Genomic DNA, 16667 nt, shown 5'->3' on the forward strand with positions numbered 1-16667 from the left:
GAGGAGAGAAGCCCAGCTCTGGGCAGACCCTCCGGGTGGGAGGTGATCTGAGCATCACAAGGAGGGCTCCAACTGGTCACTTGACTGTGAGCTTCTCTGGACCTCAGACTTCCTACCTGGGACATGAGGAGGACCCTGCCTGTCCCTTTCTTTCCCCCATGGCTGGTGGAAGGGGGCGGCGGCTAAGAAAAGACTCTAGACTGTCAGTAATGCCTAACGCGGCTCCCGACATCAATGATTAGAGAAAGACTTGGTATCTCTTCCAAGGAAGAGGTATGGGAATACCTTAGGGCACAGAGGGTTTGAAGGGCCCAGGTTAGCTATGGGGCTAGACAAGAGAGGAGGAAAGAGTTTTTTCTTGGGCCTGGACAACCCTCCAAGTGTCTCCTGAAAGCCACAGTCCCTCAAGTCTGGATAAATGAGGCTCTTGAGCCAGTGGGTGTCAAAAGCTCTTTCCCTCTGTTGATGGATTCAAAAACCAGTGGGTGAAAGTTTAAAAAGAAACAGGATAAATTGCATAGTCTCAAAGTATCTTCCTCCAAGTATTTATTAGTTTCAGTGAGAAAAACAATACTACAGTGGAGAAGCCTAACAAACCCACTTCAGCCAGTGAGCAAGGTTAATGTCATCAGCCCTAAGACACATCAACACATGTCTTGGATGCCGGAGATCATGCACCGAGAAGGTCATAATGACACATCTGTGGTCTTGTCAAAATGCATAGCCTCAATCTGATGTTGAGAAATTATCAGAAGAACCCAAACTGAGGGGTGTTTTATAAAAATAACTGACCGGTACTCTTTAAAAGCGTTATGGTCTTAAAAGACAAAGAACAACAGAAGGGGCTGTCACAAACTGCAGGACACGTGACAACTAGTGAGTGGAATCCTGGACTGGATCCTGCAACGAAAAAGGGTCATTGCTGGAGAAACTGGTGAAATGCAAGAAAAGTCCATGGTTAATTAACATTATTGGGTCAATGTTAATGTACTGGTTTTGATCACTGTATAAATAATGTTTATGTCATCTGTTCATATTAGGGGAAGCTGGGTGAAGGGGACACATAGATTCTGTAAAATTTTTGCAACTTTTAATGAAAAATTCAAGATAATCTCAAAATAAAAAGTCATAAAAGATCTCTGTCCCAGAGGAATTGTCTATTTGTGAAGGAGTCAGAGAAACTGGGTGATGGGAAGTGTGGATCAGAGACCTGAGAATTCGGTACTTTCCTGATGCTCACTGCCTGGCACCTTTATATGTTGTTAAAGCTGCTCCCAGAAGCCTTCCAGATTGGCCCTGTCCGACATCTTATCATAACCATCTCTCCAAAAGTTTTCACCACTGCCTCTGCAACATGGATAGTTCTGGGTCTGTTACATAGATAGTGGGTGGAATAGTGTCCCCCTGAACTTTGTGTGCACCTGGAACCTCAGAATGTGAGCTGATTTGGAAATAAGCTCTTTGCAGATGTAAGAACTGAGAGAAGATCATACTGGACTAGTGACAGTATTAGTTGCTCAGTCATGTCCAACTGTTTTGGGACCCCAGGGACTACAGCCTACCAGGCTCTTCTGCCCATGGAATTCTCCAGGCCAGAATACTGGAGCAGGTTACTATTTTCTTCTCCAGAGGATCTTCCCGACCCAGGGATCCAACTCGGGTCTCCTGCATTGCAGGCAGCCTCTTAACCTTCTGAGCCACCAGGGAAGCCTAGGGTGGGCACTAAATCCAATGAGTGTCCTAAGATAGAAAAGGGCACACAGACACAGAGAGATGATGGCTACGTGAAGACAGGGCAGAGATTGGAGTTGCGTTGCCTTAAAGCAAGGAGTGCAAGAAGTGGACAGAAACTGGAAGAGGCAAGGCAGGATCCCCCTCAGCACTTCCACACGGAGTGTGGCACCTTAATTTTAGACTTCCATACTCCAGAACTGTGAGAGAAGACTGTTGGTTGTTTTTAACCACGAGGTTTGTGATAATGTGTTACTGCAGCCCCAGGAAACGAATGCACATGAACTGCACTTTTCTGATATTTATTCGTAGCTTCAGTAATTCGGGGGTGTGTCCTCTCTTCCCTCTCAGGCTGGGGGTTTCCAAAGAGCAGAGACTGTTTCTTCAATGAGACTGGGGCTCTGAGGACAAGGGTTGCGTCTCCTTCCTCAGACTGGGCTGTCCCGAGAGCTCCTCCTTCCTTAGGAGCAGCCGGGTCCTCAGCACACAATGCTGGTTCTGTGGGGGGCTGCCTGGCCCTGCCCCTTCACCAGTTTGGATTGGCATCGGTCTCCCCTCAACCGGCTGGTGCTGGGAGACTCACCAACCACAAGAGGCACCACCCTCCTTTACCGCAACCTACTCTTCCCCAGGGGGAGGCTGGAGGAGGGTCAGATAATGGCCACACGCCACACAAAACCAGCCTGGGAGTCCAGAGGTGGGGGGTACTCCAGTTCCAACAGATGATGCTGCCCCCTAACCCACCACATTAACCCCTGCTGCTCCAGAAAGCTGCCCCTCTTCAAAATGTCAGGAACACCAGGCCAGGCTATTTGCACCTAGATCCCTGTCTACAGGGGGAAGAGGGCTGGCCTTAGAATCTGAGCCAGGGTCTAGTCCTGAGTGGGGGAGACAGTCAGAACTGTTTCTGATGCTGGGATTCCAGGGTCCCTGGAGGTTGGGAGTGGGCTGGCAGAGATCTCTTCCTGGATTGCGTGCATGAATGTATGCATCATGGGTCCCCACCCTCTTTGTCTTTTGGATTCCCCTTTGGCCAGGGGCAAGGAGGGAGCCTCTTGTGGTTTCCACTGAATCAAGTGAGAGGGAAGAAGAGTCTTCCTGTGTCCCATGCTCCAGGGATTCTGTCCGTGGTTCCTGGCAGTGGAAAGAGACGGGGTGGTGGGCACCACAGAGGAAGTGGGTGCTGGGCTCTGCACTCACTGGTGCTCGCTGGGTCCCTCCGAATGCTGCATGTTTCTCTGGAGAGCACCCCAACCCCTCCACTGCACAGCCAACAGCAAAGTCTTCTAACAAAGGCATCTCCTCCTTCAGCCCAAATCCCTGCTGCCTCTCACTGAGGAAATTGTAGGGCTGGGCCGGGGTGGCGGACCATTCTCTGGAAGGAGATTAGGAGTGTCTGTCAGGGGAGGTTGGGGTGGGGCAGGGCCCTCGCTTACTCACATCCTCGAGCGTCCTCAGCATGGCAGATTTGGGGAGCCCACAGCCTCAAGTGTTTGTCTCAGCATTGTCTTCTAAGCCCCAGTGGCGGCGGGTAGGGGTGGGGAGGGCGGCTCCCCGACTTCTGCTTTGGTGGCAGTTGGGGAGGGGGCAGAGGGAGGCTCTGCTTCCATTCCAGGAGCAGTTGATCCAGGAGGAGTCCTGGAGCCTCCAGCAGGGGCTGTTGGGGCCTGTCTGGGGAGATGGGACGTGTCAGGCAGCCCCAGACACGACTGCATTCCTCTCAACATGCCTGCCGGGGTCTGTGGGGCTGAGGGGCGGTGGGAGGGCGGGGTGAGGCCTCAGGGGTGCCTTTGGAGGTTGTCTGGGAGACCTGAGATGGCTGAGGTCCTGATATACAGACATATGAGGCAGAGCTTGAAGGACCCCTGGAAATGTCCCCTGACCCTCGGGGCCTCAGGGGTTGGGGACGCTTGACTCCACTTTCTGATGCCTGCACTCCTCCACCCACTAAAACCCTACAAGGGGCTCGGACAACGGTGCCTGAACCAGACCCTCCCATGGGGCTGCTCTGGTGCTCTGAGTGCCCTGGTGCCCCCCATTGCTGTGCCAGGGTGTTGCTCCACCCCCTCTGGGCCCAGACTGGGCTACACCAACGCTACCCAGACTCTGCCCCACTCGACTCACAAAACCCCCTCACATCAATTGCCATGCTGTCTTCTCGAGCTGACTGCAGCAGGCAGAGTGGCCACCGAGAGTCCATGGCCAGACTGAGCAGGTGGTATTTACGCCCACTTAACAGATGAGCAAACCGAGACTCGGGGGAGCGTCAGGGCCTAGGTCACACAGGAGTCAACAGCAGAGTCAGGACTCTTCCTGACTGCATGCTCTTTCCCGATGTCTTCTGGACTCCCACCTGCCCTTGGCCAGAGTGAGCAGCCAGTGCCACGGGCATATCCACAGGTGTGTGGAGGACCTTCGGGTCGGTGCTAAGGGCTGAGGAGAGCTGCCTGGATTTCTCTTTACCTGGGGCATTGGGGTGGAAACCTGAGCCACTTGACTACCGGCAGGGCATGTTTCAGGAGTGTGACAGGCCCCTTGGCACAGCCCAGAAGGTCAGACCTGGGAGGGTCTCAAAGCCTCATCTCATTTTATAGATGGTAATGCTGAGCGGCATCTCTGTGCCCCATGTGACCTTGCCATGCTATTGTTCCTCCAGCCAGGTGCCACCTGGAGTGGTGGGCTTCCCCCAAGTGGATGGCAGAGGCCCACTGAATTAATGAGAAACTAACAAGTCACCAGGTTTATGGTGCACACAGGCCCTACTCCCACCATCTTGCTGAGCCCAGCCCGCGTGCTCCCAGGGTCTGAAGGGAAAGTGTAGCCTGCAGGCCCACACCTCCTCCTGTGAATCACATCTGGCGGGACAAGAAACCCCAAACACCCTGAACAATGAGTTTCCAGTAAAATATGACAGACGTGATGAGGTGGATGAGAGGAGGGATCTGCCTGGGAGTTGGCACTGGCCTCTGGGTGATGAAAGCCAAGGGGAATGGAAAATGCCAGGCCCGCCCCCACCCAGGAGTATAAAACCAGGCATCCTTCTAACTCACCTCAGCACCTTTCTCTTCCCTGCCGACTCGCTCACTTGCTCATTCACCTCTCTCCTTGGCACCATGACCACCTGCAGCCGCCAGTACACCTCCTCCAGCTCCATCAAGAGCTCCGGGGGCATCGGTGGTGGCTCTAGCCGCATATCTTCCGTCCTGGCTGGAGGCTCCTGCCGGGCCCCCAGTGCCTATGGAGGCCTGTCTGTCTCCTCCACCCGCTACTCCTCCGGGGGTGCCTGCGGGCTGGGGGGCGGCTATGGCGGTGGTTTCAGCAGCAGCAGCAGCTTTGGCGGGGCCCTGGGCAGCAGCTTCGGTGGAGGATATGGCGGTGGCCTTGGTGCCGGCTTTGGCGGTGGCTTCGGTGGTGGCGTGGGTGGTGGTTTTGGTGTTGGTGATGGGCTCCTGGTAGGCAGTGAGAAGGTGACCATGCAGAACCTGAATGACCGCCTGGCCTCCTACCTGGACAAAGTGCGTGCCCTGGAAGAGGCCAACGCTGACCTGGAGGTGAAGATCCGTGACTGGTACCAGAGGCAGCGGCCTGCTGAGACCAAGGACTACAGCCCCTACTTCAAGACCATCGAGGACCTGAGGAACAAGGTGCGTGGGCCAGGCGGCTGGAGGTGCCCTTCTAGCCACCTCACTCGGGAGCAATGGAGGCCTCAGAGCATTGATTGCTTTGAATTCTTAGACAGGCTAGCCTCCAGCCCCTTCTTCTGGCTTTAGATGTCCCCAACAGAGCTAGTCTATGAGAAGATGGTCTCCTTTTCCCCACCTGGCTCATACCTCTCTGGACTAGAGACCCATGAGATACCAGGGGTTCCTACACTTACAAGTTACAGAAGAAGTTGAAGCTTTGGGCTGTCTGCCCAAGGTCACATAGTAAGTTAATGGCAGAGCCAAAGCTACAGCCCTTGTGCCCCACCTGCCAGCTTGGGAGGCAGCAACCTGTTCTCCAGCCCAGGGGAGGAGCGAGGCTGTAACGGGACCAGGCTAGACATCCAAACCGCTCATTAGCTCATTAGTCTGGGCTGTGGCGGCTGCCTCCATGAGTCTTGGCACAGGCAGCCCCTCCCCACAGCCAACAGGGCATGGAAAACCTGCAGAGACAATCAGTGGTGGCCCACCTCACGTGCCCAGCACAGGAGGGGAGCTGGGGGGACTTGTGTCATCTGACTCTTGTTCCTTGCTCCCATACACCAGGAGTCTGCTGATCTTGGTATCTGGCTCTGATGCTTTGAGGGGATTAGGGAAATCAGATGATGAGGGATGGAACTCTAGCCAATCCAGAGTTCAATCTATCCCCCCACCCCCATTTACTTCTTCTGGTTTGAATCCTCTGTGCCAGCTGGACCTCAGTTTGTGGGAAAGCCCCACTTAAGATCCTGTGCTCTGAGGGCTTGAGAAGGAGTGCATGTGCCTACAGAGTCCTGGCAGGCCTGGCTTGTGCAGAGAGAGGAGAATTCAGGTCAGGAAGGGGGTCTGGAGAGCCTGGTCATTTTCCTCAGTGGCAGGGAACTTGAGGCTCTGAGACCCACCTCAGGTTTTGCAACAAGTCAGTGGTAGAAGCAGGGCCGAAACTCAAGGGCTATTTATTTTAAAGCCAAGGCTCTTTCTACCCATTCTGATGACCCTGAGCCAGCAAAGTCCTGGGTCAAGGCTGGACCAACGGGGATTATCCTTTAGGCTGCCATGGCAAAGGCTTGTGGGGAGTAATGGGGATTCAAGAAGAGCATGAAGGTAAAGGCCTGATGCAGGCTGAAGTCAGGTCTGGCTAGCACTGTCCTCTCCACCAATGACCTATACCCTTTGCATCTGCAGATCCTCACAGCCACTGTGGACAACGCTAATGTTGTGCTGCAGATTGACAATGCCCGTCTGGCTGCCGATGACTTCCGTACCAAGTGAGTTTGCAGTGGTGGTTCAGAGCACCCGGTCTTCCCTGGGTGGGGCGTTTTGGGGGCAGTGTTCCCTGAACAGAGTGTGCCACTGTTGGGATGGCTGTGTGCAACCCCCTTGGGGCGCTTGTAAAAATACAAGACTCTTGGGCCCCACCCTTGGGATTCTGATTCAGTTACTTTTAAGAGGCTACTTGGGTGATTTTGATCCACAGTCAGATTAGGGAGCCACTGCTTCAGGGAGAGGCACTCCCCACTTCCCAACTTGCCCCTGAAGTGCAAGAGGTACATCTTGGTTGGCATCTCCCCTCCATGAATTCTACAGCACAAGGAACTACTTATTCCTGCCATTGTCCCCCTCCCCAGATGTTCCTATCTGAGGAATAATGAGCATTATGTCTATCCATGCCAATCAAGACTGGCTCCATAAACCACCCAAGAAGGCCAGCTATGGACAGAAGGGGGAAGAGAACAGAACCACCAGTGTGCCTGGGGTGGGTGTCTCATTTCTCTTGGGTCATTCCAGGTATGAGACGGAGCTGAACCTGCGCTTGAGTGTGGAGGCCGACATCAACGGCCTGCGCAGGGTGCTGGACGAGCTGACCCTGGCCAGAGCCGACCTGGAGATGCAGATCGAGAGCCTCAAGGAGGAGCTGGCCTACCTCCGGAAGAACCACGAGGAGGTGAGAGCTAAATGGAAAAGCCCGCTTAGAGGGTTAGCTGGGAGGGAAGAGATGCAATTCAGATGGCTGAAGGCAACGTTCAGTCCAGGAACACCTCCGACTGGGAAATTTTAATCGGCCACCATAATGGATTGTTCATTGGTTGTGTAGGAAATGAACTCCCTGAGAGGCCAGGTGGGCGGAGACGTCAATGTGGAGATGGACGCCGCCCCCGGTGTGGACCTGAGCCGAATCCTGAACGAGATGCGCGACCAGTACGAGAAGATGGCGGAGAAGAACCGCAAGGATGCCGAGGACTGGTTCTTCAGCAAGGTGGGTGGCGTTTGGAGTGGAAGGGACCCAGGAACCCCTTTTTCTGGAACTTCCCGTGCAAACAGTGCTTTCCTTTCTGCAGACAGAGGAACTGAACCGCGAGGTGGCTACCAACAGCGAGCTGGTGCAGAGCGGCAAGAGCGAGATCTCAGAGCTCCGGCGCACCATGCAAAACCTGGAGATCGAGCTGCAGTCCCAGCTCAGCATGGTAGGGGCGTGGCCAGGCCTGGGGGTATGCGCGCAGGGTCTCGCTGGGAGGGAATGACCACCCTCCCTGATTCCTGATCTTCTTTCCTTCCCTCACAGAAAGCATCTCTGGAGAACAGCCTGGAAGAGACCAAAGGTCGCTACTGCATGCAGCTGGCCCAGATCCAGGAGCTGATCAGCAGCGTGGAGGAGCAGCTGGCCCAGCTGCGCTGCGAGATGGAGCAGCAGAACCAGGAGTACAAGATCCTGCTGGACGTGAAGACGCGGCTGGAGCAGGAGATCGCCACCTACCGCCGCCTGCTGGAGGGCGAGGATGCCCAGTGAGTGCCTGGAACCCCTGTCCTGCCCCCAGTGTTCACTCACTGCTCCACTGCGGTGTCTAATGACCTTTGCCCCTTTCTGTCTCCACAGCCTCTCCTCTTCCCAGTTCTCCTCTGGCTCTCAGTCATCCAGAGATGGTAAGGCCTTCCTCCTCATCCAGCCTGAACTCAGGACCACCGCCTGTCTTCCAGCAGCTTTAGGATGTTAGGGGCTTCTGGAGGAGTTGAGCTAGGGTCCCATAGTTAGCACCATGGACAGAGCCCCACATGGGTCTTCCCACCAAGCCCGGTCCATTTGGGCGGATCTGTACAGAACCATTTTGATCTCAGTTATTAGGATACTCCAGTCTGAGGACACAGACTCCCTGACCTTAGGGAGCTCTAGTCTGAAAGAAATGTGTTGATAATATCAGTGCTGGGGCAAGAGCAGTGGGTGAGGTGGTAATCAGGGGACAGGGCAGTAGGGAGATGGTTCATTTAAGTGCCCTGGGCTCCTTGGCCTCTGTGCTCCTGATTTCTCTATTGCCACCCACAACTAGTAACGCCCTCTCTTCTCTCTTCCCTAGTATCCTCCAGTCGCCAGGTTCGCACCAAAGTCGTGGACGTGCACGACGGCAAGGTGGTGTCCACACACGAGCAGATCGTTCGCACCAAGAACTAAGGCTTCTCTGCACTGCTCATGCCTAGAAAGCCCCTCCCCTGCAAGTGGACACAGATTTCCCTGGGGGATCCCTTCTCCTGTCCCCGCCTCCCCCAAACACTTGACTCGTGAGCCCTGTTTCACCCTCGCCCCTTCCAGCAAGCAATAAAGCTTCATTATCTGAGTTGCACAACTCCTGTCTCTGCCTGGTCATTGTGAGGAGTGGAGGTGGGGAGAATGCGGGGGAGGCATCTCTTGGGAGCTCTCAGAGCACCTGGCTGTGCCCCCTGGGACTGGGAGAAAGAACCTGGAGGCAGATTGGGCTCAGGTCCCAGGATTGCTTTCACCACCGCAGAAGATAATGTGTGTACCAGCTCATATGTCTCCTGGGACATTCATTCATTTACTCACCCCTCCATTTATTTATTCATTCATTCAACAGATATTATTGAGTGCCTTTTGCGTGCCAGGCACTATGCTAGGTTAAGGATTCTTAACAGCTTGGTCTTTAGGGATTTGAGTGTATATTGAAAAGTATAGATCTCTTCCCACCCCCAGTAAGCATACATACATTGCATATAATTTATGAGATTCACAGTTCCCCTAAAGCTCATCAGTGGAGGTCCATGAACCCAGTAAGAACTCATGTTTTACTGAGAGTTTTGTCTCCCTCCATTCCACCTGCTCTTGCCTCCAGAGCTGGGTCTTCATCCTGCCTGCCTTTAGTTGACAAACAGCAAGTAGATTAGTGTCTCCAAGCCTCAGTTTTCACATCAGTAAATTGGACACAATGACAGTACCTACCCCAGGACTTTGTGAAAATTCACGTGTCAGACCTCTACCACAGTGCCTGGCACATTGCCAGCTCAGAGCATGGCTGTGTGAACTTCTTCCGGTGCATGGTGACTCTTTTCCACAATGAGGGTGTTTTTAGAGGCTTTGGGAACAGATGGACTGATTTCGAACCCTGGGTCTGTTCTGAATCAGCTCCATGCTCCAAGAAGCACGGTGAACTCTGCTTCTTGGAGTTTTTATGGGAATCCAGTGATTGAATGTGCATCAAGAGGCAGGGTTGCAGGAGCCTCCTCTGAAGGGGAGTGTCTTTTCCTCTCTTTTTGGAGGTCTGGAAAAGAAGGAGGAAGGGGAGGACCTTGCCTGAGTGAGTAGTGGAGATTCCAGAGGTGGGTAGGGCTCATTGCCCCAAGGTAGGAAAAAGTTAACTAGTCACTGTATCAGTTTCAGCAACTCATTCATTTGGCCGCATGAATGAAGCTTCCAGGGGGAGTCAGGGTGGGACCTGGGTTAAAGAAAAGGCAGTCTTTGAAGGCAAGAGGGCTAAAATCCTTGGCTAAAATCAGACATCTTGAGTTGGAGTCGCAGCTCCAACACTGACTAGAATCTGGGCAAGATCCTCTTGCAAAATGGGAAATGAAAACCCTCACTGTGTTAAGTCCATGTAGGATTAAATGATCTCATGCAAAAACGAGTTTAGCATCGTGGTTGGCACATAGTTGGGGCTCTATAAAATGGAAGCGTAAGAGTGTGAATTATTAGGAAAAGGAATGAAGTAATGTTGGTTTCTTTGACCTTATCTTCACCTCAGGAAAGAGAGGCCATAAACTCCAGGATGTCTTTTTACCTGAGTGTTGCTCTAAAAGGGTTGATCTGGGGTGATCTCTGGGTGACGATGGGCCATTCTGGAGGTGAGCGACAGAGTTTTGGAGGTATGAGGGAACGATTCAGGGAGGAGGGTTTCAAGGCTCTTCCTTGGAGACCGAGAAGAGATGGTTTTATGGCCCTAAAAGTGATAGGGCCATGGTGGGGAGGGGCTGGATGACACCCCTGGGAAGGCTGGACCATGAAGACTTGTGTTCCCAGCTGGGCAACAGGCTCAATTCGCATGGAGTCGGGGGAGTGGTCCACATCGGGAGGACAGAGAGCAAAACATATCTGCAGTCATGGGCGAGGACTGTGTGAAGATTCTTGGGACATTGCTGCCTCGGAAGTGGTGCCGGATTAGTTTACACCCCCGAGGGTGGTCTGCTTTCAAGGAATATAGAAATGTGAGATCTCTTAGACCTGGCTGTGGTGGGGCTAACTTCTTCTCCAGAGGGGCTGCATTACTCTTTGGAGGGAATCGGGAGAGAGTGGGCTTGCTTGACAGAGAGCAGGCTCCGAAGTGGAAGGGGAGGACGTCAAGCAGTGGGCTTTGAGGTGGCCCCAACCTCTGTAGCCATCCCAGAGTCCCACATGGAGCCCACTTTTCTCTGATGTGCACCCTCCAGCCCCACCATACCCCACTGGGAAAAGTGGAACCAATACTTTGGATCCAGCTGCTGACCTCTGCGCTTGTCCACAGGCCCTGGCACCACAGGTACCCAGCTGAAAACCTGGGGCATTTACTCTGACGATGGCAAGACCGCCTCCCCCCACTGCCACCCTAGGTCTAGATGATGGGGAACTTGCAGAGCGACTCCATAGCGCTGTCTAGTGGAGGCAGCAGGAACTGCCTCTTAGAGTCCTGGAGCCACCAGGCGGCCTCTTTGGCTCCACTTTCCCCAGAGCAATTAGGAAGGAGTGGACCTCTCTCTGTCCTCAGAACACAAGGGCGATGTGGGAAGGGCTGCAAAGCCGGCTCCTCCAACCTCCTCCTCTTTGGGGCACAGCAGCTTGCTCTAGGTCACAGGATGTAGAGTGGCCGAGCCCAGCCCTGCTGCCTCGTCAGGCTTGGGCTCATTCCTATTCTGTTTTCTGTCTCTCAGGATGAGGCTGAGAGCCCAATGGCACCAATATTAATTTCTCCTCGCTGACTCCAGGATTTTTTTTAATAAGTTTTTTTTTTTTAATTGGAAAAGGTCCATTTTGAAATTCTGGGGCTGCTTTAGTATGGAGGGCTGCTGCTGCTGCTAAGTCACTTCAGTCGTGTCCAACTCTGTGCGACCCCATAGACGGCAGCCCACCAGGCTCCCTCATCCCTGGGATTCTCCAGGCAAGAACACTGGAGTGGGTTGCCATTTCCTTCTCCAATGCATGAACGTGAAAAGTGAAAGGGAAGTCCCTCAGTTGTGTCCGACTCTCCGAGACCCCATGGACTGCAGCCCACCAGGCTCCTCCATCCATGGGACTTTCCAGGCAAGAGTACTGGAGTGGGCTCTTTTCCACTAAATATTTATTTACTTATTTGGCTGCATCGGGTCTTAGTTTTGGCACGTGTGCTTTTCTCTAATTGTGGCACATGGATCCAGTTTCTCCTCAGCATGCGTGATTCTATTAACAGTTCCCCGACAGGGATCAAACCTGTGTGCCCTCCATTGGAAGGCAGATCGTCAACCACTGGACCACCAAGGAAGTCCCTGGGGGGCTCTTTTTGTTGTGAAAAGACCTCAGACATGTCCAGGAGCCACTACAGGCAACAAGAGGCGTACCTCCTTGTGGTTCTTTGATCATGTGAAGGGCTCACCCTCACACCCACAGACAATCTGGTTTGGTAGCTAACTAGTCCTCCAGGCTGGTATTGGAGGAGGCAGCCCTAAGGAAGCCTATAGCCCAGGAGGCTTCCGATGTTCTGACCTGATCCTCACTGAGATTGGATGCTGCCACAAAGAAAAAAGGGGCTACTCGGGATTTCCAGGGCAATGCCCAGATTCAGACAGACACGGGGCAAGCGCCAATCTGAGAGCTGCCCTTTGCTGGGCCAGCACTTTCCTGACGGACTTCCCAGCGCCGTGCTGGCAGCTGTGGGGCAGGGCTGGGAAAGAAAGCTTTCTTCTTTTGAGGTATTCTGATGGAGACGGGGTGAAAAGAGACACAGAGAGATGGAGAAACAGACATGTGCATAGACAGAGAGAAAGCATGGGGTGTGGGAAGAGAGAGTGAGAAGAGTCAGGGGAAAAGGAAGACAGAAAAAGACAAGATAGTGAAGGCCCCAGGCTAGGAATAGGTAGAGAGGCTCACTTGTTCATTTACTCAGTCACACGTGTTTACTGAAGCTTCCTGTTCTAGGTGTGGGGAAACCAAAGGATGGACGGAGACAGACTGAACAAGGAGAGAGACAAAGTGAGGAGTCTGGGGGTGGAGAGAGGGAGCCCTGGGCTCATCTTAGCTCATCTTAGCTCCCACTTACTGCAGGACAAACTTGCTCCCCCTCCGGGTTTAGCTCTGTGACCGTGGCCATGTTACATACCCTCTCTGAGCCTTAGTTTGCTCACTTGTAAAATGACTGTAAAATTAGTACCTACCTTATAAAATGACTCTGATGGTTAAATACGAACAGGGCAAGCAAAGCAACGGGAGTCTTACCTGGAGGCCTAGAGGTGCTTTCATAGAAGAAACCGCACTCCTCCAACCTTTGTGTGCCCTTTTCCCAGGCCCACTTAGCACAGAGGAAAGGGGACTCAACAGACTGGGAGGATGGACTTATGAGTCAGAAGACTGAGAACTCAAGTTAGCCACATAGTCCAAGGGGAAGTTGGGGGTGGACACGTTGCCACTGACAGTCAGGAAATGTCCCTCTGGGGGTTAGATCCACACCTATTAGCTTTTGAGCCTCACAGCAGCCTGGGGAAGTCAGAAGTATTTTTACCATCCAAATCCTTTGCTTGACAACTCACCACTTTTTGTCTCTTGCAGTCGCATGGCTCCTTCCCACCTCAGGACATTAGCACATGCTCTGGCCCCTCGCAGGCCATCCCCACCCCCAGGACACTCTTCTGCTGGCTGGCTTGCACTCACCCTTCACTCAAGGGCTTCTTCCTCAGGGAGATGCTCCCCAATCTCCCCAACTGGGCCACACTCTCATTACGTGCACCCCATTTCCCTACTGACAGGGCTCAGCCTAGTTTTGAATGGCACATTTATTCTTGAGAGGCTGTTTTAGCCCATAGCTGCCTAAGGAGGTAGGGGCTCTGTCTGACTTCATCACCTCATCCCCAGCACTCAGTAGGACACCTGACACATGGTAGGTGCTCAGTAAAGGGTGAATCCAAACTTACAGAGAGGAAGTTGAGGTCCGGAGAAGGGAGACTGCTTCCCCAAGTAAGTGGAAGAACCTGGCTTTGGACTCAGAACGGTCCGGCTCCAAAGCCAGTGTCCTTAAAATTCTTCTGCTGGGTGTGTCCTTGCAGACACAAGCCTGGGGTGTCCAGGCTCTGGGGAGGAGCCTATCCCAACCTCTGTTCTCGTCCATGCCCGCTGGTCTTGGAGAAGGGGAAGTCTGGCTGGGTGGAGTGGTGGCAGGCGCCTAACATGTGAGTAAAGGCTGAGCGTTGACAGAGGTGCAGGCGCCCTGGCCCTGCTTAGTGGCTAATGGAGGGGCGGACCCACGCACCACACCTGCCCTCCTTCCCCCCGCAGCCAGATACTTGTTGACTCAGGGCCCTCCTGGGGCTGCACCTGGGCCCAGTGACAGACAGCAAGTTGGGGGGAGCAAGTGGGAGGTGCGAGTAGTGGTTCGCAGGCAAGCAGTGGGGTCCCTGTGGTCAGAGGAAGGCTGCCTTTGTCCCCTAAGTCGCCATCTCCTCTGCCCTTTGGGGACACCTCGTAGGTGGAACTGTGTGGTCCTCCTCTGTGCCTTTGTCTGCCCGAGTCCTCGAAGCCCCTCCTCTCCACGCTCTGCTTAGAGCACCGAGGGTACAGGTGGTGCCGTGGCTGCTGGCTGCACTGTGGTGCTGGCTGCAGCCTTGCCCATGGGGCTGCAGAGGCTGCTGACTCTGCTTGGGTCTCAGGCGCCAGGGTGTCCTGAGCTGCCTGTGCGCTGCTCCGTGTTCACGCTTTGGAGGTTTCTCAAGGTGGGTGTTGGACGTGAACCAGAGGGCAGCCCCTGAGCCCTGAGAGCGTAGAGGAGTGAGCCATGTCATATGGCCTCAAAGAAATGGCTCGCTCAAGCCAGAGCTCTGCCAGTCTTCTTCGTCCCTGACCCCACCTGGCCCGGTCTGGTTCCCTGGGCCATTCAGAGAGCTCGGGAGAGGGCAAAGGATGGCCCCCAGGTGCCGAGGAGTAGGACTTCACTTCTGGGCCATAGGAGCTGTCCAGCATTGCTAGCTCCTCTTTGCTTACTGGAGGCAGGGCCAGATGTGGAGAGGTTTGGCAGATGTGGGGAGCAGGGTTGCACATGGGGAGTGCTGGGCATTCATGGAGAGGCCCCTCCAAGTAAAGGCCTCACACATAACGTCTTTCTGGCCCCTGACAACTCTGCTCAGAGCAGCTTCTCATGGGGAAACTGAGGTCAAGTTCCCAGGGATAGGGATGCTGGGGGACAGAAGTACGTGCTGGAGCCGACGTGCGGGGATGGCCAGATGTGGGAGGAAGGCCCCAGTCCTCTTAGCTCTCAAAGAAGAGAGGAGAGCAGGCAGTGGCCAGGGTTCCCTCCATGCGGGCAGAGAACCCGCCAGGTAAGTCCAAAAGTTAGGGGAGACTCAGGTTAGACAGGCAATCTGGAGCAAATAAACCATCAAGTCCTCATCTTGCTGGCCCTGGGAAGGGGCTGTGGGGAGAGGGCCGGCTGTGCAGTGGTCCCCAGGGCCAGTCTCCCTGGGCTGCTGCAGTGAGAGTCTATGGATGGGGGCCTGCTACTCTGAGCTGAACGAGAGTCGAGGCAAGTCTGGAGGGCAGAAAATTGAGGAGGTGGCTGAAGGTAGGGATTGGTGGGCTTGAGACCAGGGCTGAAAAGAGGTTATTTCTCATTGAGTCAGCTGAACAGGGGTGCCCCAGCTGGGAGTGTCTGGTCAGCCAGGCTGGTCTCAGCTACCCTGATAGAGATAGGCCTGGGTCCTTAGGATCCCCCAACATGACTGGATTTGCAGAGAATGGACATGCAGGGCCCCAGAGGCACTATGCTGTCAGCTGTCCCCTCCCCTGCTCCCCCTGGTTCTGCCCAAACTCTGCTCCATCCAGCTAGGTCACCTGGAACCTGAAGCTTCCATCACGGGTTGGCAGTATCAGCATGGGGATGGGGCGAGAGGAGGAAGAAAGGACAAGAGAAGCAGGCCCAGGCCTGGGATACAGCCTTCCCAGGTCTCCAGTCACCTTGCAGGTAGATGGTGGGCTCACTGGCAGAGCTTGGTGGGAGCCTGGGGAAAGGTTGACAGCTAACATTCTCACCACCAAGCTTAGTCTAAGAGTTTCCCAGGTGTCAGGCATTCACAAAATGCCTTCAATACTTTTTGTATTATCTGTTTAAAATTTAACATATTTAGTCCTAGTCATTTATTTAGTGCATTTTGGTGCATCAAAGCTCAACTTTCATTTCAACAAAGATATATTATGAAGGAATGGGCTTCCCTGGTGGCTCAGATGGTAAGGGATCTGCCTGCAGGAGACCTGGGCTTGATCCCTGGTCAGGAAGATCCCCTGGAGAAGGGCATGGCTACCCACTCCAGTATTCTTGACTCGAGAATTACATGGATAGAGGAGCCTGGCGGGCTGTGGTCCCTAGGGTTGCAAAGAGTCAGACATGACTGAAGCGACTCAGCCTGCATGCATATTATGAAGAAAAGTCTCTATTACTACCAAAAAATGAAAATCAGAATCACTTATCAAGGAAATGATACAAATAAATACTTAATGTCTAGCTAGATACTGTTGCTTCCTAAAAGTTCTGGATCTAAGACTGGCTTTGGTTTTGTTAAACAGCGTGCTTGTCAAGAGGGGAAGGATATTGAAGAGGGCTTAGGGTCTGAGGTTTTCTCCTTGACTGAGCAAAAGTGTGGAAAATGAAGAAAGGAAATTTTTTTTTTTTTCAGCAAATGATTTACTCTTATTCAACACAGCCTCCGTACATTACCTAAAAGCATCTCAGGGAACACTGGTTGTTTATGAAAGCCTTTTTAGCTGCA

General features: G+C 53.5%; 1 protein-coding gene across 1 annotated transcript; it reads left to right on the forward strand.

Annotated features, from left to right (window-relative positions):
- Positions 1-4774: 4774 nt before the first annotated feature.
- LOC120867089 (keratin, type I cytoskeletal 14) lies at positions 4775-9028 on the forward strand. The gene is made up of 8 exons (XM_040245296.1): positions 4775-5375; positions 6597-6679; positions 7200-7356; positions 7507-7668; positions 7751-7876; positions 7975-8195; positions 8287-8333; positions 8762-9028. Exons 1-8 carry the CDS (start codon positions 4845-4847, stop codon positions 8854-8856), a joined length of 1422 nt encoding a protein of 473 aa, XP_040101230.1. The 5' UTR covers positions 4775-4844; the 3' UTR covers positions 8857-9028.
- Positions 9029-16667: the final 7639 nt, after the last annotated feature.

Source organism: Oryx dammah, unplaced genomic scaffold (genome assembly GCF_014754425.2).
Source record: "Oryx dammah isolate SB20612 unplaced genomic scaffold, SCBI_Odam_1.1 HiC_scaffold_8, whole genome shotgun sequence".
NCBI lineage: Eukaryota > Metazoa > Chordata > Mammalia > Artiodactyla > Bovidae > Oryx > Oryx dammah.